We start from the raw sequence: 23,111 nt of genomic DNA on the forward strand, positions 1-23,111 counted from the left end.
AATAACCTGCATGTGCAAGGGGGAGACAGCTTTGCTTGTCTCATTTTACATTCTTTCTGATTTCTGGGCCCTGGTGATTTATCTCCCATGGAATGGAACAAGGAAGGGAACAAGTAGGGACAGTCCCTTCGAGCAGCGGCGGCATGCCTGGCATGTCCATAGCCTGATCTCAAGGCTGACTGTTTCCCTCAGTTCCCCCTTTTTTATTTTTTAATTTTTGCTGCAAAATAATTCCATGAAGCGTAGTGCCGAGAGTAGTATATTGTTGCATGAGGATACGAAACAGACATGAGAAGATTATTATCAAAAATAGGCAAATTATGGCCAGGGTAATAAATCCTGACAACCCTCCAGTAATCCACGACTGAGGGTTTAACCACTTTAAATGGTCCAGTAAAGTTTTAATTACATCTTCTTGCCAAATATCATCAAGATGTGCATTTTGCATATCCTGAATTTCAGCATTTAATTTCTTAAGGTCAAGACTAATATTATTATCTGACCAAACACTCAGCAGATGCATTTTTACTTTTTCCCATTCCCAAATACAGTCATTGTACTTGTAAGGAGTAACACAAATCCATGTATACTTTTCATGACAAGCTAAACGCATCCTCAATTTTAATGCTGCCATCTGATCTCCAATCCCCCAAATTGCGTTTTTAAATTCATCTAACTTGTTATTCATCTGTAAATCTATGTGACTTTGTAAAGATAAAGCAAGACTGGTATTTTGAGATAATTGATTAGCAAAGTGAGCATGATTAATACTCTGTGAAAGAGCAAGACAGGCAGTAGCCGCGGTAGCAGACAGAGCAGCCAAGGCAAGTAAACTTACTATTAGCCACCCAATAAAGCGTCTCCTTCTCTGCAAGGCTTTAGAGAGTTCCACCCATGCCTGTACTCCAGTATCTTCCTACCAAGGTTCTCTCAGATGTACAGGCACCATAACATATATGGGTTACTTTAGTATAAGCACAGATTGTGTTCCTGCAGAAGGGAACATACAACTGTAAAAATACAATGAACACAGCTAATATTATATCCTCCTTTGGAAGAATTACCAATGCTAATAGAACCAATCAAAAGTGTATATGGAGGAGCAACACAAGTTATAATAGGTGTATTGGAATAAGTTAGAGCTAGTTTCCATATACCCCAGTTCTTTTGAAATGCGATAAACCTATCTATGACGGGAAACAAGAGATAAGAATTTACCCCTTGGTATAATCTATAGTACACCATATTTGGTTATTATTCCAAGATGCATTGCAACATTCAAAATTGGATCCAGGAAAGTTAATGGTCATAAAAGGAGGAAATTGATTTTTTGATTTTCTCTTTTTTTTTTTTTTTTTTTTTTTTTTTTGCGGTAGGCGGGCCTCTCACCGTTGTGGCCTCTCCCCTTGCGGAGCACAGGCTCCGGAAGCGCAGGCTCAGCGGCCATGGCTCACGGGCCCAGCCGCTCCGCGGCACGCGGGATCCCCCCAGACCGGGGCACGAACCCGTGTCCCCTGCACCGGCAGGCGGACCCCCAACGACTGCGCCACCAGGGAAGCCCTGATTTTCTTTTAAAAATAGTAACCATATGTCCAGCCATAAGTATCCCTTGTCCTCCAAGTAAACGCTTCATACACAAATAATTTCCTGAATCTTCACCTGTAACCTTGGCTATAGTAATAGCGGAATCCCTAAGTGGTGAGGCGTATGAGATTTGACCTCTAATATTAATAGGTTGCCCATTTTTATAGCAAATGATGGTATCCTTAAGATCCTCTCGTCGGCTGGTAGCCGGGCATGTAAGAGTAATGTTGGTTCCTGTAAAACGAAGGATGCCTGGAGAGCCTGACAAACTAATTGATTGATCCGTTCCCTCATAAACATCTGTATGCTCATAACTAATAGCCTTTACACATCCAGTTTCCAGATTCAATGGGCTAAGACAGACAGGATAGGTACTAAACCAGTTAGTATAATTTACAGACATATTGATTTGTTTCATATTCCCAATAAGAGGCCCATAAACAGTATCATTGTAAAATACAGGAAACTCTGCTTCAGACCAAGATATGGGTTTTAATAGTGGAGGATCAGGTACATAGGCCCAGTAAGTTGCTGCATTAACAGAGGGAACACATGAAATGGTTGCCAACATAGCCAAAAATAAAGTCACAGGTGTAACAGGATTATTCTGTTGTTTCACTAACTCTAGAGCTCGTGAAACCAATTGTTTAATTTGTCCCCAAGTTGGAACATCACTCCTTTGAGTCGTCCTGGCAAGTGGTCTCCTCTTCTTCTTCTTTTGCTGAATCAACACTGTCAAATTTTCGGGAGAGATGCAGAGCTTCTTCATCTTCTGAACTAGTTGTGAGCTGTGGCGAGCCATCTATTTGCTTGACTAAGCAAGCGCTCAGGAAGCCAGAGAGGTCCAGGAGCTGATCTGGGAAATATACACACGTGACCACGTCCCCAAATCAACACAGGATCAGGACCACGCCAAGTGCTGGTTAGCGGATCTTTCCCGAGGACCTCCAGAGACTGAAAGGCCAATCTTGGCTCAGCCACCAACCTTTCCCCTGTCAACAGTGAGAAAATTTAAAATAAACAGAGCATGATTTATAAGGTTATGTAGTGTTGTTCTATATAATTCCATTTTTATTTTTTCAATAGTTAGCTTTAAAGATCTATTTGCACGTTGTATAATACCTTGTCCTTGAGGGTTACGTGGAATGCCTGTAATATTGGTAATTTGTAATGAATTACAAAATGTTGCAAAGCAACACTAGTGTAAGTGCGCCCATTGTCTGTTTTAATAATTTTGGGAAGGTTCATGAAAGCAAAACAGTGTAATAAATGAGTGATGACATGTTTAGTAGCTTCTCGGGTCTGTGCTGTAGCACAGAGGAAACCAGAATAAGTATCAATAGTGACATGAACAAACTGTAATTTCCCAAAAGACGGGATATGAGTAACATCCATTTGCCATAAATGACTAGGTAATAATCCACGAGGATTAACACCATAATGTGGAACAGGAAGGTGAGGTAAGCACTGTGGGCATTGCTTAACAATTTGTCAGGGCAGCTTCACGAGTAAGGGAAAATTGTTTGCGTAATGTAGCTGCCGACTGATGGTGTAAAGCATGCGATTGTTGTGCTGCTTGTGAAGCAGTTTGATCATAACTTACCATAATATGAGGGTGTCCAGGACATGGACCATGAGTATCAACAGTATGAAGATAATGAATGCAATACCTTAGCCATTCTTGACAGCATGACGAACGGAAAGGAGGAGGACGGTAAATTGGGATATGTCCTGCTTTAGGGAAAAGAGATTGAGGAGGAAGAGTAACTTTAACTTTATTTTTGGGAGGAAAATGCACAGGATAAAGATCACGTTTAGATCGAGTTAAAACATCTGCAGTCCCATTCATTTTAGACAATGGACCAGACAAGTTAGAATGAGCACGGATATGCAGAGCTGCAACAGGACCATCGTGGGAACGAATAAGCTGTTGAAGCAAACGAAAAGACGATGATAATTCAGGGTCATTAGTATATCCTCTGGTCGCAGTCTCCAGAAGAAATAATAAGCTAATAAGATATTTACTATCAGAAAACAAATGAAAAGATATAGAAGGCAAATGTTTAAAAGCCATAATGACAGCAAACAGTTCAACACGTTGAGCTGAAGTCAAGGAAGTTTGTTTAATGAGTTTTGTTCCATCGTCAATGATTACAGTAGCCACTCCTGAAGAAGAACCGTCTGTAAAAAACCAAAGGTACATGAGGAATAGGCTGTTGCGTAATTATAGAAGGAAAGATATAAGAGTTAAGTTTGCTGAATTGGATCAATTTATCAGCAGGCTAATGGCATTCCAAGGTACCTGAAAATCCTGCAAGAACAAGACCCCATTCATTACTATGTTGAAAAAGCCAATTTTGTTGACTAACTGAATAAGGGATAATAATTTGAGAAGGTTCTAGACCTATAAGTTGTAAGCATCTAGTTCTACCTTGCATTATTAACTTAATAATAAGTTCATAATAAGGGTTAATAACTTTAGAGGATGGAGTTTTCATATGAATCCATTCAATAATTCCAACAGTTTGCCATAAGATGGCAGTAGGCACATGAGGTGTTGGACAAGCAACTAAAGACATGGGCAGGTGAGTATGTATTCGAGTTAACTGTGCAGAGCTGATAGCTCTATTAACTATTTGGGAAGCTTGAAATCCTCTGGAGTCATAGAGCGTGAAGTAGAAGGATCTGAGCCACCTTTAAGAATATCAAATAAAGGCTCTAACTGAGCAGTAGGAAGTTCTAAGGAAGGCCTTAGCCAATTAATATCTCCAAGTAATTTTTGAAAATCATTTCATGTTTTTAAATTATCAACTCGAATTTGCAGTTTTTGAGGCCTAATGGTAGAGTTATCAATATATTTTCCCAAATAGAAAAATGGAGATTGTCTTTGAATTTTTTCTGAGGCAATGACCAAGCCAAATGATTGTAAGGATTGTTGTAAAAATTGAGAAGCAGTCTCTAATCAAGAAATATTGTCAGTGGCTAAAAGTATGTCATCCATATAATGTATGAGATATAACGTTGGAAACCTTTTTCTCACAGGAGTTAAGTCCTGAGCCACATATATTTGGCATAATGTAGGACTATTTGCCATGCCCTGAGGCAATACTTTCCATTGACATCTCCTCATGGGTTCCTTAAAATTTAAGGAAGGCAAGCTAAAAGCAAAATGTTTTCTATCTTCAGGAAACAAAGGAATAGTGAAAAAACAATCTTTAAATCTATAACTAAAAGATGATAACTGTGTGGTATGGCTGTTGGAGAGGGTAGGCCTAGTTGAAGAGCTCCCATTATTAGCATAGTTTTATTAACAGCTCTTAGACCCTGTAATAACCTCTATTTTCCAGACTTTTTCTTGATAATAAAAATAGGAGTATTCCAAGGACTATTGGAAATTTCTAAATGCCCGAATTGTTCCAGTACTAATTGTTCTGCAGCTTCTAATTTCTCCTTTGTGAGGGGCCATTGGTCCACCCATACAGGGTCATCACTCAGCCAAGTAATTGGACCAGCAGTGAGTGGAGGAGAATCCAAGGCCCCTAAGAAAAACCCAAACCTTGTCTATCACTTTTTATTTTCACATCAATAGGATAGACAGTTCCTTTTTGATTTGTTCCCAGCCCTTTTGTGGGAAGAAATCCTTGATCCAACACCATATTAGAGACGTGAGAATTTGGACTATAAAGTAATACTCCCATTTCTTTTCATATATCTTGGCCCAAGAGGTTTAAAGGCAGCCCAGGCAAAACATAAGGCTGGAAGTATCCTGAATGGCCCTCACTATCTTGCCATAATAATAACTGACTACCTTGCATAGGAGAACTCTGTCCTATTCCTTGAAGTTCTGTAATAATAGGACTAACGGGCCAATGTTTAGGCCAGTGCATCTGCGTCATAACAGAGACATCAGCTCCAGTGTCTAACAAACCTGAAAAAACCTTTCCATTCATGGTTCATTTCATTTCTGGACGTTCTTTCCCTATCTTCTGAATCCAGTAGGCAGCACTAGATGATCCAAAAGCCTTTGTTTCTCTCTTTTGATGTTGTAAAATTTGTCCATGAGGTACAAACGGCAAAAGTAGCAATTGTGCAATTTTATCACCAGGAGAAATCGTTATTATATTTTTAATAGTTTGTGCCATGATTTTTATTTCTCCTTCGTACTCAGAGTCTATGAGTCCTGGCATAATAGTTAAACCCTTCATGGCGACACTACTTCTTCCCAATAACAGTCCAATCAAACCCTTGGGTAAAGGTCCATAGATGCCCATAGAGAGGGCCTGAGGACCCATTGCAGGAGTTAATACATATCGGGCGGAGGTACTGAGGTCCAGGCCTGTGCTTCCTGCTGTTGCTCTGGAGAGCGAAGATATTGTATGTTTTTGTTTTTGGTTAATGTCTGATTGATAGTTTGAGGAGGATACGCAGACGTTGCCCCTATTATTTGTTGGGGCCGGGGAAGGCCCCGGGAGGAGTTTCCCGACAGTGGTGTCCCATCCCTGTGGGCCACTGAGTGACAATCTCGTGCCCAACGTTTTCCCCTATTGCATTTAGGGCATAAACCAGGGATTTTCGGACCATCTGGAGGTTTTTGAGTAGGGAAGGAAGGAGCAGGGTTACAATGAAAAAATCCACATTCTCCAGCAAAATGACCTGCCTTTCCACATTGAAAACTAGTCTTTGTTCTCTTTTGATTGTTTTTAAACCCCACTTTAGCTAATGCTGCAGCCATAGCAGCACCCTGTATATAAGCAGGCCCAATGTCTGCACAAAGGCGAATATAATCCTCCAGTGTTCCCCGTTTTCTCCAAGGTCGAATCGCAGCCTGACCTGCATTATTAGCATTTTCAAAAGCAAGTTGCTTAACTACAATTGTACCAGTGAGTCCATCCACAATGAGTCTCCCCACCGCCTGTAACAATCTATCTACAAAATCAGCATATGGTTCATCAGGTCCCTGTCTCATTTTTGAAAGATCCTCAGTTTTGTGTGTAGAAGGTAATTTCCTCCAGGCTTGTAATGCCAAATGATTTATTTGAGGATAAGCAACAAAGGTATAAGTTAGTTGATCTTGTAAAGAAATATATGGTCCTTCCCCAATCAGCATATGATAATCCACTGGAATATCATGGGTAGCATTCTTTTCTGCTTGTTCAACAGCCCGTTCATAAAAATCAAACTTCCATATTAAATAATCTCCACCATTTAAACAAGCTCGTGCAATAGACTTCCAATCAGCGGGGGAAAGAGCTTCTCCTGCAATAGTGTCAACCATAGCAGTAGTAAAAGGAGCAGTGGGCCCATATTGAGCACAAGCAGATTTTAAATCTTTCAAAACTTTAAAAGGAAGAGCCTGATGCTCCCTAATAGCCTGTTGAGGATGATTAGGATCAGGTCTTTCTATGACAGGACAACAGAAAATAGGATCTTCTCCTCGTTTTATTGCTGCTTATACAGCACGTTGCAAGAGACTGAGCATTTTTACAGATGTAGATTTTTGAGGAAGACAGTCCTTACTAATTTGCAGCTTTTTCACTGACTTATCTGTCATAGCCATTAGAAAATCATCCTCAGGATGATTCTCTCTTTTATGTTTTTTTCTCTCTCTCTTTTATGTTTAAAAGCCTCATCGGTTAAGTCAAAATGTTCCTCTTCATCTGAAATATTTAAATTAATTAGCTCTTTCGGTTTAGGAAGTGGCGACACAGTAGCTGATAATACAGTCTTGTCTTCTGTCAGAGGCTTATGTTTTTCTGACTTTACATTCAAATCAACACTATCATGAGAAGAACCTAAACATATTTTTATCAGATTCCACAAACTAAATGTAACAACAGCAGTATGAGTAGGCCCTCGAGACTCATAATAATTTTTTAAATCTTCTCCAACTTTCTGCCAGATTTCTATGTCACAGAGCCGCCATCAGGAAACCAGGGAGATACATCATGGATATGCTGCAAAAATTCAGTCAACTGTGAGGTAGAAACTTTATTACCCCGAGCTATAAGCATCGAAAGTAAAACCTGAGCAAATAATTCACGCTCCTTTGAGCCCTTTTGCCCCATCTTCTTTTACTTCTGACTGTTGCCTTATGCCTCTATTAGTTTCACTTTTACTCGTGGCCACACATATTTTGCATAAGGGTTCTCTTACCTGCACTTTCTTTTCCTTTTAATTGCCTTCATGCTTCAGGTCCCTGTTCGGGCACCACTTGCCATGGACCAGCCTCAGAAAGAGGATTTCACCACCCAGGGTCAGAAGGGACGGGGTAAGGAACTGAAGTAGCACCGACGAATGGGGTCAGAAGGAACAAGACAACTGATGGTTGCAAGGTAAGTTTTATTATGCTACAGGTGCAGATTATATAGACTAGAAAAGGGAAGGTTGCCAGACGGTGGTTTACATTATCTAATGACTGTCTCGGCTCAAGGTTAACTTCCCTGGGAGAAAACCCATAAACCCAGAATCATCCAAAATAACCTGCATGTGCAGGGAGGAGACAGCTTTGCTTGTCTCATTTTACTTTCTTTCTGATTTCTGGGCCCTGGTGATTTATCTCCCATGGAATGGAACAAGGAGGGGAACAAGTAGGGACAGTCCCTTCGAGCAGCAGCGGCATGCCTGGCATGTCCGAAGGTGCTCTCAAGGCTGACTGCTTCCCACACATATGTTGGCTTGTTTAAGCCTCAAGCCCTCGATCCTTTGTTGAAATACAATAATTTCATTCCTATGGTTTTCAATACCAAAAACTCAACCTCCAGGAGGGTTAAAGTCTAATTTGTACTCCAAACCAAGTAGCAGTGCAGTTCGCTACTACTGAGGCTGAATCCATAAAGACTTCAAGACCTCGACCAGAAGACAAGTTATTATATATAATACCCTAGAAGGCCTGAAACATAATTATCGTATACATAGCTGATCCTTCAGAACTTTTTACCTATAACATGTTTTTTGATGAAAGTTATTTAATGTACTGGAGATAACTGTGAATTACTGATCAAATATTTGAATACTTATACTTACCTGGAATTTCATTTCTGCTGAAAGAAAAAGGAAGAACAGGACTCACCTAAAAAAAAACAAACTTTAGAAATGAAAGTAAACATCTTATCACACACTATCACTTTTGGAAGCAGCATAGAGGGGCAGTCAACAGTAAAACACTGGTGAAATAGGACAAAACTCTAGGCCAAAAATCCATTATTATTATCATCAGTGACAGTACCACAACTGTGCCCTTCATAATTAATAAGCACTCCTAAGAGTCTTCATTTGGCACCAGATGATGTGTTTAAGAGAAACACTCTGGGAGGTTTTGAATCAGACTTGGTTTTTTGTTAGCCAAGTTACAGGAGAATTTTTAAAGTGGGGGGAAGGGAAGAAGGAAACGGACCAGAAAAAGAATTGAGGCCATCATCTACAAACCAACAAAGCACTGAGAGTTCCAAACGTTATGTCAGACACTAAAATGACTGATACAGGCTCAAACGGTTTATAAAACCTAGAAAAAGACTACACCAGCAAAGTCCCCATTTATCTGTAGAGTTCAGAAACTAAAACAAGGAATATTTCAGCTTAACACCTTATCTCAAGAGAATCATATACACTTCACATGAATAAAAATACCTGAAACCAAACATTTTTAAAAGCTCCAATACCCAAAATAGAAAGAAAAAAATTAATTCAGAAGACTCAATCCAGCCATGATAATCACAAAATGGCTGGGCAATCTCTATCTCCCTTCCACACTAACCATCCATCCCCTGGAAGACCAAGGGAGATCAGACCTTCCAGACTTACTTTCCAGACCTTCCAGACACCTGGCTGCAGCAAAATTCGATGGAATCTCCTTGTGGAACAGCAGTTTCCCATCTCTTGTGTCTCTCCCTGTCATGATCATGCAGGAAGCAAGTCTGGCTGTGCTACTTCTTATCCTTGTGTGTCACCCATCTGCAACATGATATTGAAAAAGTAGTTCCCTTTCCCCCAGAAGGTTGAGGCTCAGCTACAGGGGTAATTCTCCTGGGCACACAGTCATTATTTAGGCCGACTCAGTGACTTCAACAGGCTTAATCATGTGATCAGGTTTGTTGCCAGCTGCATAATGCTCCCACATCTGTAGATAGAGCCGCTCTAGTTCCATCGTGTATTGTCTGGTGTTGAACAGAGGGCTAGATGTTCTCTGCTTCCAGACTTTGCCACGAATTTTCTTCAGGTATTCGAGATCAGTTCCCAGTTTCACAGCTATCTCTTCATATTCTTGTCTATTTTGAGCAATAAGCTCAAGACAGCCTAAACAAGTGAGCTGGGAAGCTGCAACTCGGGAAGCAAGAGTCTCTCCTGGCATAGTCACCATGGGGGTCCCTGCCCAAAGGACGTCCATCCCTGTGGTGTGTCCATTACAGAGTGGAGTGTCCAAGCAGACATCAGCCAGCTGGCCTCTCCGAACATGTTCCTCTTTAGGAGCAACAGGGGAAAAAATGATACGGCTCGGGGGAAGGCCCATATTTTGTGCGTACTGTTGAATATTAGCTTCTCCTGCTGCTGGAAAACGCAACAGCCACAGTACACTATCGGGAAAACGCTTCAGAATATTTGCCCACATCTGCAAAGTAGATGGGTCAAGTTTGTATAACTGATTAAAGTTACAGTACACAATGGCATCTTCCGGTAACCCGTACTGAGAACGTGTGGTTACAATAATGGTACGGGGAACCTCCTCTCCAGTGGCAGCCTTATTGTTGATCAGGGTAGTTGCCAGTCCATTGCTAATACTGAATCCATTAATTGTAATCTGAATTTGTCCTCTGTTAATCATTTCAATAACTGCTTCTGCAACAGTATTCATAGGAATGACAGGCATATTAAGAGTTGTATTACTGCTGTCTGCGTTGTCTTCTCCATCAGGACATTTCATCTTGACTATTTGCACATCTGATAGACTATCAAGAAATGCTTGGAGGTCGATGCCATTCAGCACAATCCGATTGTCATAAATGTGCCCATTGGACTTAAAATCGATGACGGCTTTTTTCTTCAGGTGAGGAAACATATTAGCATGATCACCAATAAAGAAAGTATGGGGCATATAAGCCAGTTTCTCAGAATACTGCTCAGCAACTTCAGCAGGTGAAGTTTCCTGATCAGTGATGATATAATCCATGAAAAGCGCGCCACTAGTCCCAGGGTACCCCAGCCACATTGCCTGAATAGGAGCTGGCCTGAGAGCAAAGAGTTCATTTCGAGCACCCCTGGTATAACCATTCAGATTTACGAGGATGTGTATACCATCTTGATGGATGCGATCAGCTGCTTTCCCATTGCATGGAATCTGAGAAAGATCAATGAAATGATTGGCTTCTGCCATCACCTTCGCTCGGAAGTTTGTGCCATCATGTGGGCTCAGGCCATAACAGAATATCTCAAATTTATCAGGATTGTGCATGCCTGGAATAGACTGCATAAGATGAGAAGTAGGATGATTCCCAAAGTCAGAACTCACGTATCCTACACGCAGTCGACCATCACTGAGCTTCAGGTCTTTTGGATGTTCATACGGTGGTTTATGAAGGACACTTATATTAGCCAAGCAGAGGTTCCCATGCCTCTCAGCAATAGCCTTCCTGAAGCCATGAGAAAGAGGATAGAGCATACTATGATGAGGCTGCACAGAAGGCAACCTATTCCTCTCCAACTGGTCAGCCACAATGCTGACCAACTTCTTCATTCGCTCATCATAGTCTGTCCAATCACAGACAACCTGCAGGCAATGAGCCAAATTACAATAAGCGTCAGGAAAGTCAGGTTGAAGCTTCAGAACAGTGCGATAAGAAGCAATTGCTTCTGGAATATTCCCTGAATCGTGGTGAATGGAAGCCAGATTGCTGTGGGCATCCGCAAATGCAGGGCTGATCTGAACGGCACGAGTATAACACTGCAAGGCTCCCTGAACATCCTGCATCTCCCGTAGGGTGTTTCCCATATTGCAGTAGGCATCAGCAAAGGTAGGACTGATTCGAATAGCCTCCTTATAATGCATCAGAGCTTCGTGCAGTTTTCCCTGCTGCTTCAATACACTTGCTAAATTTGAATGGGCATCAGCAAAGTCTGGGCAGAGCTCTAATGCTTTACGATACAAGCGAACTGCCTCTTCACTGTTTCCCTGTTCTCCTTTGATATTGGCTAGGTTATTCAGAGAGTCTGCATGGGTGGGACACAGCCAGAGAGCTGTATGATAACAAGCTTCTGCTTCAGCAACACTGCCCTTCTCTTTGAGTGCGTTTCCTAGGTTGCAGTAAGCATCAGGGAAATGTGGTTGCAATTCAATAGCTCGCCTGTAGGTGTCTATTGCCAGATCCATCAGGCCTTGCTCATAGTATACACAAGCCAGGTTGCCATGTACCACTGCATGATTTGGACTCAAGCTTAGGGCACAAAGGTAAGCTGCCACAGCTCTGTCAAAAATCCGTGCCTCATTGAAGACATTTCCTAAATTGATATAAGCATCCAGAAAATTGGGGTCAAGGGTGACAGCCTTTTCAAAGTGATGAATTGCAAGCCAAATCTCCCCTTGTGCATTGAAAACACAGCCAAGATTACTCCAAGCTACTGCAAAGTTCGGTTGCGTCTCAATTGCTTTCAAATAACATGCCTTGGCTTCTTCTAAGCCACCCAGGGCTTTGAGCAGGTTCCCCAGGTCACTGCGAACACAGTACAAATAAGGATTGTACTGAAGAGCAGAGACGTAAGCTTGTACTGCCCCTTCCATGTCGCCTGCTGCTACCAATGCGGCTGCCAGGTTAATATAACCATCGATGAAATCTGGTTTGAGACGCAATGCATGCCGGTAATGCTCAGTTGCTTCCTGCAACTGCCCTCTTTCCTTGTACACATTCCCCAAATTCGAATAGGCTTCTGCCAGAAGAGGGTTCTGTTTAATTGCCAGAGTACTAAAGTGGGCAGATCTGTCCAGCCTTCGACACTGGAAGTGTATAGATGAAAGTAATAAAAGTACACCAGTATTGCCTGGCTCTTGTCTCCAGAGCTGCATGCAGTGTCTCTCAGCTGTCTCAAAATCTCCTGCCTGATATTCTCGATGTGCCAACTCAGCTAACCCTTGGAAGGAAAGCATACATTTCGTTGGTTCTGTGCTGTCGGCCATGTTGCCCACGGAAGACGCCATCTGGAGCTTCTGGAGAGAGTGAAAAAAGGGGGTAATCGAGTCCCGCTGCCGCCACTACTGGCAAGAATGTTTCTAGAGGTAGCAAACACGAGCGCAGCAGCCGTACCACTGCTTTGGCAGGCTTAAGCGGCGGCAACGGTTACAGGCACCGAACCTTAGGAACTCTGGTTGGCCATCTACCTCTCATGCTCTTGAAATCTTAATTCTTAACCCTGCCCTCTTCCACCATTTTTCTGCTAATCAGGGAATAAAAATTACCTATCCATTTGCCTTACAAGAAATCAAAAGTCAGTAGTCCAAACACTTTTTAAAATATTGTTTTCTGTCCAGTTGGAAATGAGATACATGATTGACTTTTCTTCATCATTCATATAGTCAACGTGGAAAACATTAGGGCCATGAATTTCAATACAGTAAGATGAGAAAATTTTAAATTGGCCTTCCCAAACCACTAATAAGTAACCGATGTTGTATATGATGCTAAAATCTTAGAGACTGAGTTTGATATTTTAAAAGTTCTGAAAACATTAGCTAATTTCTCCTCATCAAATTTCTCATGACTCAAACCTGAGTGTTACTTTTTAAAAGATAAATTTATTTATTTTTATTTATTTATTTTTATTTTGGCTGCATTGGGTCTTCAGTGCTGCGTGCAGGCTTTCTCTAGTTGAGGTGAGCGGGGGCTACTCTTTGTTGTGGTGCCGGGGCTTCTCATCACAGTAGCTTCTATTGTTGTTCCACAACTCTATGGGTTCCTTTTTAGGTCCTACGAAGAACCCTAGAAATTAGTTCATGTAATTATAGGTTTTTGCAAAATTGTCAAAAGTGAGATATTTTAACTTCCATCTGGTAAGACCAGCGTCTATTTCTTTGCCAATTTTCCTTCTATCATAGTCCGCTATGTTGGATCATATTGGATTGGTCACAGGCTTTTTTGAAACCTGGCTAAGGAGATGTTTTAAGTGAGGCTATTATGTGATTTTCAGACACCACCATATGTAATTGACTATATAATATCCCATTACAGGAATAACTTCCAGTACTCTTACTGACTACTCTACTGACTTAACTAGCACAAGACACAGAAACTTAAGGACAAAAACCACCTTACAATATAGCCATGTCTTGCACTTCACAGCTCTCAAAGCATGTGCATTTGAAGAAGAAAAAAAGAACTGAAAAGTATAAAACCAGAAGTTATTCTGTGGAAAATTATTTCAATCATCAGGCATGTGAAAGATAAGTCAAAGATTCAGTTTTCTTCAATGCTTAGTCAAAACGGACATTTCCTTCTGTCAAGAATATACTCCAGGGCTTCCCTGGTGGTGCAGTGGTTGAGAGTCTGCCTGCCGATGCAGGGGACACGGGTTCGTGCCCCGGTCCGGGAAGATCCCAAATGCCGTGTAGCGGCTAGGCCCATGAGCCATGGCCACTGATCCTGCATGTCCGGAGCCTGTGCCCCGCAACAGGGAGAGGCCACAACAGTGAGAGGCCAGCATACCGCAACACAAAAAACCAATAAACTCCAGGGGCTTCCCTGATGGCACAGTGGTTAGGAAGCCACCTGCCAATGCAGGGGACACGGGTTCGAGCCCTGGTCCGGGAAGATCCCACATGCCGCGGAGCAACTAAGACCGTGTGCCACAACTATGGAGCCTGTGCTCTAGAGCCCGTGAGCCACAACTACTGAGCCTGCGAGCCACAACTACTGAAGCTTGCGTGCCTAGAGCCCGTGCTCTGCAACAAGAGAAGCCACTGCAATAAGAAGCCTGCACACCGCAACAAAGAGTATCCCCCAGTCGCTGCAACTAGAGAAAGCCTGCGCACAGCAACGAAGACACAACACAGTCAAAAATAAATAAATAAATAAATAAATAAAAGAATATAGCCCATCAATAATGTGTGTAATGGAATGGTGTGAATGAGTATTTTATCAGAATTCCTGTAATGCACAATCCTATAGCAGTACTGAAATCAGTAATGCATTTATAATAGTAAATAGTTATGAGGAAGTAATCCATAGAGGTTTTCTCAAAGTTAACAATGAAAATTAATGTGACATTATCAATAATAAATTGTGACGCTGAAATAAACTTTTCTAAACTATTAATAACTAAAAGCAAACTCTAATCAACCATGTTAAAAGAAATCTATGTCTATAAACTACAAAGTTTATTTCTGAAAATTTTATTTCTAAAACACATAAACTGTCATATGAGGAGGCAGTTAAAGAATATATAGCTACAAGAGTGGGGAAAAAGTTTTATAGAGACACATCTGGCAGTAGTGAATTTTCAAATGTCATTTTTCTAGATTTTGTGACACCTATAGTATTGATATTTGAAAGCATTTAAAAAATTGTAATTTGAAGATTTGCTACTTCCAGGTAGAGTAAAATATTTGGAAGCAAAACAACATTTCCACGGAGAAAAATTTTAAAAGCCAAATAAAATAGTCAGCATTCAATCAAAAAGTTCTAGACATACCAAGAGATAGAATCATTTGACTAAAATTCTAAGAAAGGAACAGATAATACAAAAATATTTATATAAGATATTGTGTATCTTTATCAGGAAAAGTCTTTATCAAGAAAAGACTTTAAAATCATCAGAATTAATATTATATTTTATTTATTTGTATATTTTATTTATATATTTATATAAAGGACTTAAAGATAAAGCCCTAGTTAAGGCAGTGACAAAAGCAGTAGCAGTGGGAGTGAAAAGAAATGGTTATATTCAAGGATATTTTGTCAGTAAAAGTCCAAGATCAAATGTCTGACTGCATACATGGGATGGATAGACGGAGTGGGAAAAATCAAAGTTAACTATAGAGGTTCTAGTGAAGATGGGGTTGCCATCACCCAACCCAAGGGGTTGCAATCATCCCCAAGGTCTAGGAGACTCAAAGGGAAGGTCATGGTCGAGGAAAAGTTAATTGCTGGGAAAATAAGACTCCCAGTCTCTCCATCTCCTTATACTAGTTTTTTTTTTTTTAACATCTTTATTGGAGTATAATTGCTTTACAATGGTGTGTTAGTTTCTGCTTTATAACAAAGTAAATCAGTTATACATATACATATGTCCCAATATCTCTTCCCTCTTGGATCTCCCTCCCTCCCACCCTCCCTATCTCACCCCTCTAGGTGGTCACAAAGCACAGAGCTGATCTCCCTGTGCTATGCGGCTGCTTCCCACTAGTTATCTATTCCTTACACCAGTTTTGTTTTTCCACTCATATACGTAGCAGCATTTCATTCAAGGGGAAAGCCATTGATCTGACTGGTCAAATTAAACACCATAGTTCAAGGCACATTTACAGTGGTTAGTTCCTCCACAATTTAGAAAGTAACATTCACAATTTCCCTCTTCCTACACCGTGGAACACATTGGCCATTCCTCCAAAGTTTCCACTCCATAGAGTGGACCAGAGTTGACATTAGCCCAGAACTGAGAGCTTGGCATGAGATGGTGTCAACCCCTCCTAGAGCTCTGGCATAAGTTATGACCCAACCCAGCTCCACAGAGAGCTCTGCATGGAATCTTGTCTCAGCCATAATAATGTGATTCTGCTTTTCATTTGGTTTTCTTCTTTGCTTAACTTTCTCTGGCCACTCTGACAAACAAAATTTCAGGCATTCCTGGGCCACTCACTAACTTTATTCTGTCTAATGATATCCAGATTCCCAAGAAAATTACTAACAATAAAGGGGGAAATTTGGAACATGGTGAGTTTTAGGTGCCTGAAAATACAGGTAACTGAATCCAGTTAAGTAGCAAATTATTTGGGTATCAAATATGCCAGTAGAAGAGCAGACTAAGCTCAATTTAATGTACTCTTATTGGAGACACATGTAAATTCTGGGTCAATTTTGAAAAAGTTAAAAGCACATAGCTGAGATTAAAAGAAAGAAAGGAACACCTGCATGTTTCAGAAAGTAACAGAGAAATTAAATCCAGAGAAATAAGAGCAGACTGATGTGTATGGGTTCCGTTCCTTAGTATAGGCCTTATGTAAATAGGGGCTGGAGCTAGAAATCTAACATTACCTTGAGGCCAGGAATTTAGACTCAGGATGGAACAATATTGAGAAGTTAGTACAGATATCCTACAGAAATTTCATGAGGAACTGCTTAGTCCATTAAGAGGGCCAAGGGAGGTGGTGAGGAAGACTGATATCTCTTGAAAACCTTCAGGTACAGAAAACATCAACACCTCTGAAAAGTAGGCCTGTCCTTCCCAGAGTTGTGATGGCCAGGTTGTCACTAACCTGGAAGGCCCTGTAGGAATCAGAAACTGCAAGGAGAGTAATTCAAAGAAAAACAGATGCAGGATGGGTGTGGCAATAAATCCTAGGACCCTATCAGAAACAAAATTAAAACCACTCTAGAGGGAAATTTTAACAAACCAGAGCAGAGAGTATCCTAACCAGAATAGAATAATAATTCTGAAGAAGTTACTTTAGTTATTTACGTAATATTCAATGCATTTCCATGGCCAGGCCCTTTTGAAGAATTCGAAAACATATACAAACAATTCATTTACATCTTATATATCCCACCATCCAGAGCAAAATTCACTTAAGAACTGTACTGGTGGAAATTGGGCGGCACTATGGAGAAAATAAAACGGTGTTTGCCATCAAAAAACACGAAGGTAAGAAAGATAATGTCTAATTTTTTAATTATCCTGTGGTTTCTTGAAATCTTTTGGAAACCCAAAATAGAGAAACCTAGGAGGAAATGAAGATTTAAATATTTAGAGATTTATCAACTCATCTCTAAAAGCTTTATTAATCTCTTATTTTAATAACATTCCTGAGAGGTATAAATGTGTCCAGTGATAGGGTTGAATAAGCCTGAGAGAATTTCATTTGTTTACTATTCTTGGTCAGCTCTTAAGACCTTTCAGGAGCATCTTGATTTTCATGGCCTCATCCAACAAAAAGCAGGATATTTTACAGAAAGTCCTGGTCCACTTTTTGGCTTGCTTTTGTGTTTATGTTTTTGGTTTTTTCACATTGGGCGGTACATTAGGCTACTTATTGCATACTCCCTCATTCATGCATGCATTTATTCAAACAATATTTACTGAGTTGAGACATTTAATTAACACTCAATAAATGATGTTTACATGAATGAATGCGCTTTTTATCAAAGTAAGTGTAAGTACTGAGAAAAATTACAGAATGTATGATCCCAGCCCCACAAAAGCTTATAACTGTGTTGAGGATGCTGATGAAATAACTAATATATCATATTATCATAATATATCATATTGGACAGTTTCTAAGTTCAAAAATTAGTTTTTATAGATAATCAGAGCATAAGGAGGACAAAGAAGGGACAGTTCATTATGGGTTGAATCTATCAATAAATGTATATTTCAGATGAGATTTGAGATTGACCTTAAAGAAGAGGACTTAGATATATGAACAGAGAACAAAAAAGGCATGGTGATAGCATGTGCATAGATAGTGTGGCCGATATTTATGTTCTTCATTAAAGATAGTCAGAGATAACCCAAATGTAACTGTTTCCATGGGTCCATTCTCAGTATCCAAACAAAACGGCAAATCCTATCTTAGTAAAACTAATGAAAAACACAGTCTTTAACAAAGAGATTGTGAAGGAAAGGGAGAGAGAAAGGCTTGCATCCCACACCACACAACAAAACTTATTGAATTCTTTGTTTAATTTTCTCCCTCTGAAAATTTCCTCTCCCTCTCTCTGTACGTTTCTCTTCTCCCACATCTGGCCACACTCTACCAGCCATCTTTCCAGATCTTTCCAGAACTCTCCATCCTAGTTTCATTAGGCCACAATTTAAACATCTCACAGGTCTCCAGGATGCCTCCCCATCACTTATTCCACAAAGACAAACAAAGGACACTTCTCAGGATCACGTTTCTTTGAAGGAAGAGGTCATGAGGAGTGATTATAAATAATATAAGGTGGAGAACAGTGACTTAAAATACCATTTTTCAGCTTAGAATGTGAATACAGGGAACTTTGGGAAACTAGGAAATCTAGAAAGGATTCATTGATAATTATTTATGTTCAATGAATAAAATAAAATGTAATAATACAGCTAAACTCTGACAGATTAACTTTTTCAAAAGTTGCTTTCACACACCTTCACTATTGGGATGATTGATAAACACACCTTTCCTTCTTTACTTTCTTCTTTCTTTGCAGATACTGGCACCAAACTTTCAAACAATAAGAACCTTCCCATAAGTCCCTTGCCAGGAAGATTAAGGTATAACAATCCAAACAAATTTTTGAAGAAGATAACTGGTTGAAAGCATAAGAAAAGAGCTGGGGGGCTTCCCTGGTGGCGCAGTGTTTGAGAGTCCGCCTGCCGATGCAGGGGACGCGGGTTCGGGCCCCGGTCCGGGAAGATCCCACATGCCGCGGAGCGGCTGGGCCCGTGAGCCATGGCCGCTCAGCCTGCGCGTCCGGAGCCTGTGCTCCGCAATGGGAGAGGCCACAACAGTGAGAGGCCCGCATACCGCAAAAAAAAAAAAAAAAAAAAAGAAAAGAGCTGGGTTTCTCTTATTCAACAGTCACATAATGAGTAATGTGGGAATTGGTTTAAAAAGTCTCTCTGCATGAAGGGCTAAGGTTAAGATTAGAACTTCTGAGGCCAGAAGAGCAAAATGACTACAACAATCCACATATTTTCAAGAGCCGCCCTTTGGATGTGAGGGATTCATTTTTCCCACTACTTTTTCAGCAACCCAACTGGTGTCTTTATTAAACGACCTAAGAGAATACAATGTGGCCAAGAAGGCTTAGATTTCCTTAGCCCCAAGTCAGATATTCTCCAGTGATTGTCCACTCTAATTAAAAAGAGAGATTTACAAAAGGAAACTGGATACAACTGAGTGTACCTTAATTTCAACCCTTTACCTGAGTTATTTGTTTTGCTTTCAATTCTCCGCTGAACTGCCTACATTAATATATTTTTAAGAACATTTCCTTAAGTTGAAGTATTCATTCAGTATATTCATTTACTATAATTTAGAAAAGTCAAATGATCTAGGCAAATTCATTTCTATATTGCCACAGCAGTGTATTGTGAACTAAATGACACCTGGCAGTTCTTTACTCAGATACTAACTCAATTAGAAGGCAGAACAAGGATACCTACCCATTCAGGGAAGGAAAGGTCACTTAGCCTCTGTAGCTGTCTTAGGTCTCTCATCATCACAGTAACAAATTGAACACTAAAAACCATATGATCATCTCAAGAGATGCAGAAAAAGCTTTTGAAAAAAATTCAATATCCATTCATGGTAAAAACTCTCCAGAAAGTGGGCATAGAGGGAACATACCTCAACATAATAAAGGCCATATATGACAAGCCCATAGCTAACATACTCAATGGTGAAAAGCTGAAAGCATTTCCCCTAAGATCCAGAACAAGACAAGGATGCCCACTCTCACCACTTTTATTGAAGGTAGTTTTGGAAGTCCTAGCCACAGCAATCAGGCAAGAAAGTAAATAAATAAAAGGACTCCAAAATGGAAAGGAAAAAGTAAAACTGTCACTGTTTGCAGATGGCATGATACATAGAATATCTGAAAGACACCATCAAAAAATTATTAGAGCTCAAAAATGAACTTGGTAAATTTGCAGGATACAAAATTTATATATAGAAATCTATTGTATTTCTATACACTAACAGTGAACTATCAGAAGGAGAAATTAAGGAAACAATCCCATTTACAATCGTGTAAAAAAGAATAAAATACATAAGAATAAATCTGCCTAAGGAGGTAAAAGACCTGTACCCAGGGAACTATACGACACTGATACAAGAAATTAAAGATGACACAAACAGCTGGAAAGATATACCACGGTCACGGATTGGAAGAATTAATATTGTTAAAATGACCATCATACCCAAGGAAATCTACAGATTCAATGCAGTCTGTATCAACATATCAAGGGCATTTTCCACAGACCTAGAACAAATAATTTTAAACTTTGTATGGAAACACAAAAGATCCTGAATAGTTAAAACAGTCTTGAGAAAGAAGAACACAACTGGAGGAATCATGCTCCCTGGCTTCAGACTGTGCTACAAACCTACAGTAATCAAAACAGTGTGGTACTGGCACAAAACATCGATTACTGGAACAGAATACAGAGCCCAGAAAGAAACCCATGCACTTATGGTCAATGAGTCTATGAAAAAGGAGGCAAGAATATGCAATGGAGAAATGTCTGGGCTTCCTTAGGGATGGTTTCATCAATTAATTTGTTTTCTTAAATGGACCATACTTTTCCATGTCTTTGTATACCTTGTGATTTTTTTGGTTGAAAATTTGTCTTTCAAATATTATAATGTAGTATCTATGGAAATCAGATTCTCCCACTTTCCCAGGGTTTTCTGGGCTTTTGATTGTTGAAGGCTGTAGTAGTCTGTTTGTTTAGGGACCTTTCCAAACTATTTTTGCAATGACTGTTTTCCTTATTGTATGTACGCACTGAAGTCTCTGTTCCTTTAGTTCATGTTTAGCTAATGTTTTGACAGAGATTTCCTTGAATTCCTGCAACTAAAACAAACAAAAACAAATATACACAAGCACATCCACATGCACACTCAAAACCACACACCTCTGCCCATTGTGCAGATTGATGGATCACTCCTTCAACATTTAGCTGACCTGCATTGAGTTCAGGGCTCAACCCATGGTCAAAGCTTAGAGACTCCTCTGGTGTTTTCAGAACATGCATCTTATCTTGAGTATGCATGTGGCTTTCTGAATTTCTCTGGGCACATGTGTACTTTTTGTAGGTTCTAATTTCCCAAAGAATCTCCCCCAACTTTGGCTCCTGCATCTTCTGTGGTCTAGTGTATTTCAATACACAGTCTTCTGCCCCAGCCATCTGTGCTTTGTTAGTTCACCTTGCACTTTTTTTGAGCAATGACCGCTGCTTTTCCAGACTGTGTTCCAAGTTAGCTAAGACAGAGATAAGCATCTTGTGTCAGTCCTTCAGGTAGCTCCCAGACAGGTTAGAACAGATACACATGATAATCTGACAGTACGGTCTCTTCTGCTCCCTCCTGAAGCAGGATTGAGGGTCCCATACTAGGAATGGTCTGCTGCTACTTTCAGACTATCACTGCATTAAGACTCCACCACTTTAAGACCATCACTACACTAACAGTGGATGGGGCAAGGGCAGGTAAAAATGCCACAAAGCTTTCCTGCCATTTTCAAATTGCCTCTTCCCTGGTTCAGTATGTGTTTGGTTGCTATAAACCTTTGGCTGATTTCAGGACTAAGAGAAACTCAAAGAACCCCACAGCAAGAAACAGTACAATCAAACTCTCAGAAGCCAAAAGACACAGAAAGAATCTTTTCTCCCAAAGGAGAAAGAAAAAAGAAATTTGTTACAAAGCAGGGATCCTCAGAAAGATTAGAGCTAATTTCCTATATGAAACCACGGAAGCAAGAGGCCAGACATATTTAAAGTGCTGAAAGAAAAAAAATTGTCCACCAAGAATTCTATATTTGGCCAAACTGGTTTCAAAACTTAGGGAGAAATTAACGCATTCCCAGATGAACAAAGGCTGAGGGCGTTTATTTTACAGCTTCCTACCACTGCCCTAGGAGAAATGCTAAATTGAACCTTCAGGTTGAAATGAAAGGACACTAGACAGCAACTCAAAGCTGTAGAAAGAAATAGAAATCTCCAGTAAAGATAAATACATGGGCAAATACTAAAGCCAGTATTGTGTTATTGGCTTGTAACTCTACTTTTTATTTCTTACATGGTTGAAAAAACAAATGCATAAAATAATCATAAATCCATGTTTTTGGGCTCACAAAGTATAAAGGTGTAATTTGTGACAACAATAATGTAAAGAGGAGGAATGGAACTGTAGAGGAACAGAGTTTCTGTGTGCTACTGAAGTTGGTTTCAATTGAAATTATATTGTTTTAACTTTAGAATGGTAAATGGAATCTTCTTGAGAACCACAAAGAAAATATCAATAGACTATATGCAAAAAGAAATGAAAAGGGAATCAAGAGTTCACCACAAGAAAATCGGCTAAGCACAGAAGTCAGTAATGGAGTAAATCAGGGGCAAAAAATGCATAAGACATACAGAAAACAAGCAGGAAACAGACAGAATTAAGTTCTTCCTCATCAGTAAGTTTTGAAAAAGTAAGTGGATTAAGCTCTCCAATAAAAAGATAAACATTGGCAGAATGGACTTTAAAAACAACCATAATCCAAGTATATGCTGTCCACAAAAAACTCACTTGATTTCAAAAGACACAAGTTACTTGAAAGTTAAAGCATAGAATAAAATATCCCATGCAA

The 23,111-nt window shown here is 40.0% G+C and overlaps 2 protein-coding genes across 2 annotated transcripts in view; one reads left to right on the forward strand and one right to left on the reverse strand.

Annotated features, from left to right (window-relative positions):
• Positions 1-9,576: 9,576 nt before the first annotated feature.
• LOC308609759 (UDP-N-acetylglucosamine--peptide N-acetylglucosaminyltransferase 110 kDa subunit-like) lies at positions 9,577-12,872 on the reverse strand. Its single transcript, XM_081259058.1, has one exon. The coding sequence runs from the start codon at positions 12,764-12,766 to the stop codon at positions 9,626-9,628; it is 3,141 nt and encodes a 1,046-aa protein (XP_081115184.1). The 5' UTR covers positions 12,767-12,872; the 3' UTR covers positions 9,577-9,625.
• Positions 12,873-17,379: 4,507 nt separating this feature from the next.
• LOC308609765 (uncharacterized protein) overlaps positions 17,380-23,111 on the forward strand; it is a gene marked incomplete at its 5' end in the record, with an annotated part of 65,032 nt that continues 59,300 nt past the window's right edge. The window contains one exon of the mRNA XM_081259062.1: positions 17,380-17,421. Within this exon, the coding sequence (XP_081115188.1) occupies positions 17,380-17,421 (42 nt within the window). The remainder of the gene's footprint in view (positions 17,422-23,111) is intronic.

Source organism: Mesoplodon bidens (assembly GCF_964165515.1).
Source record: "Mesoplodon bidens genome assembly, contig: HAP1_SCAFFOLD_146, whole genome shotgun sequence".
NCBI lineage: Eukaryota > Metazoa > Chordata > Mammalia > Artiodactyla > Ziphiidae > Mesoplodon > Mesoplodon bidens.

Excerpts from the sequence above, each read along its gene's own strand:
- LOC308609759 (XM_081259058.1), bottom strand. The coding sequence starts at position 12,766 with ATGGCGTCTTCCGTGGGCAACATGGCCGACAGCACAGAACCAACGAAA.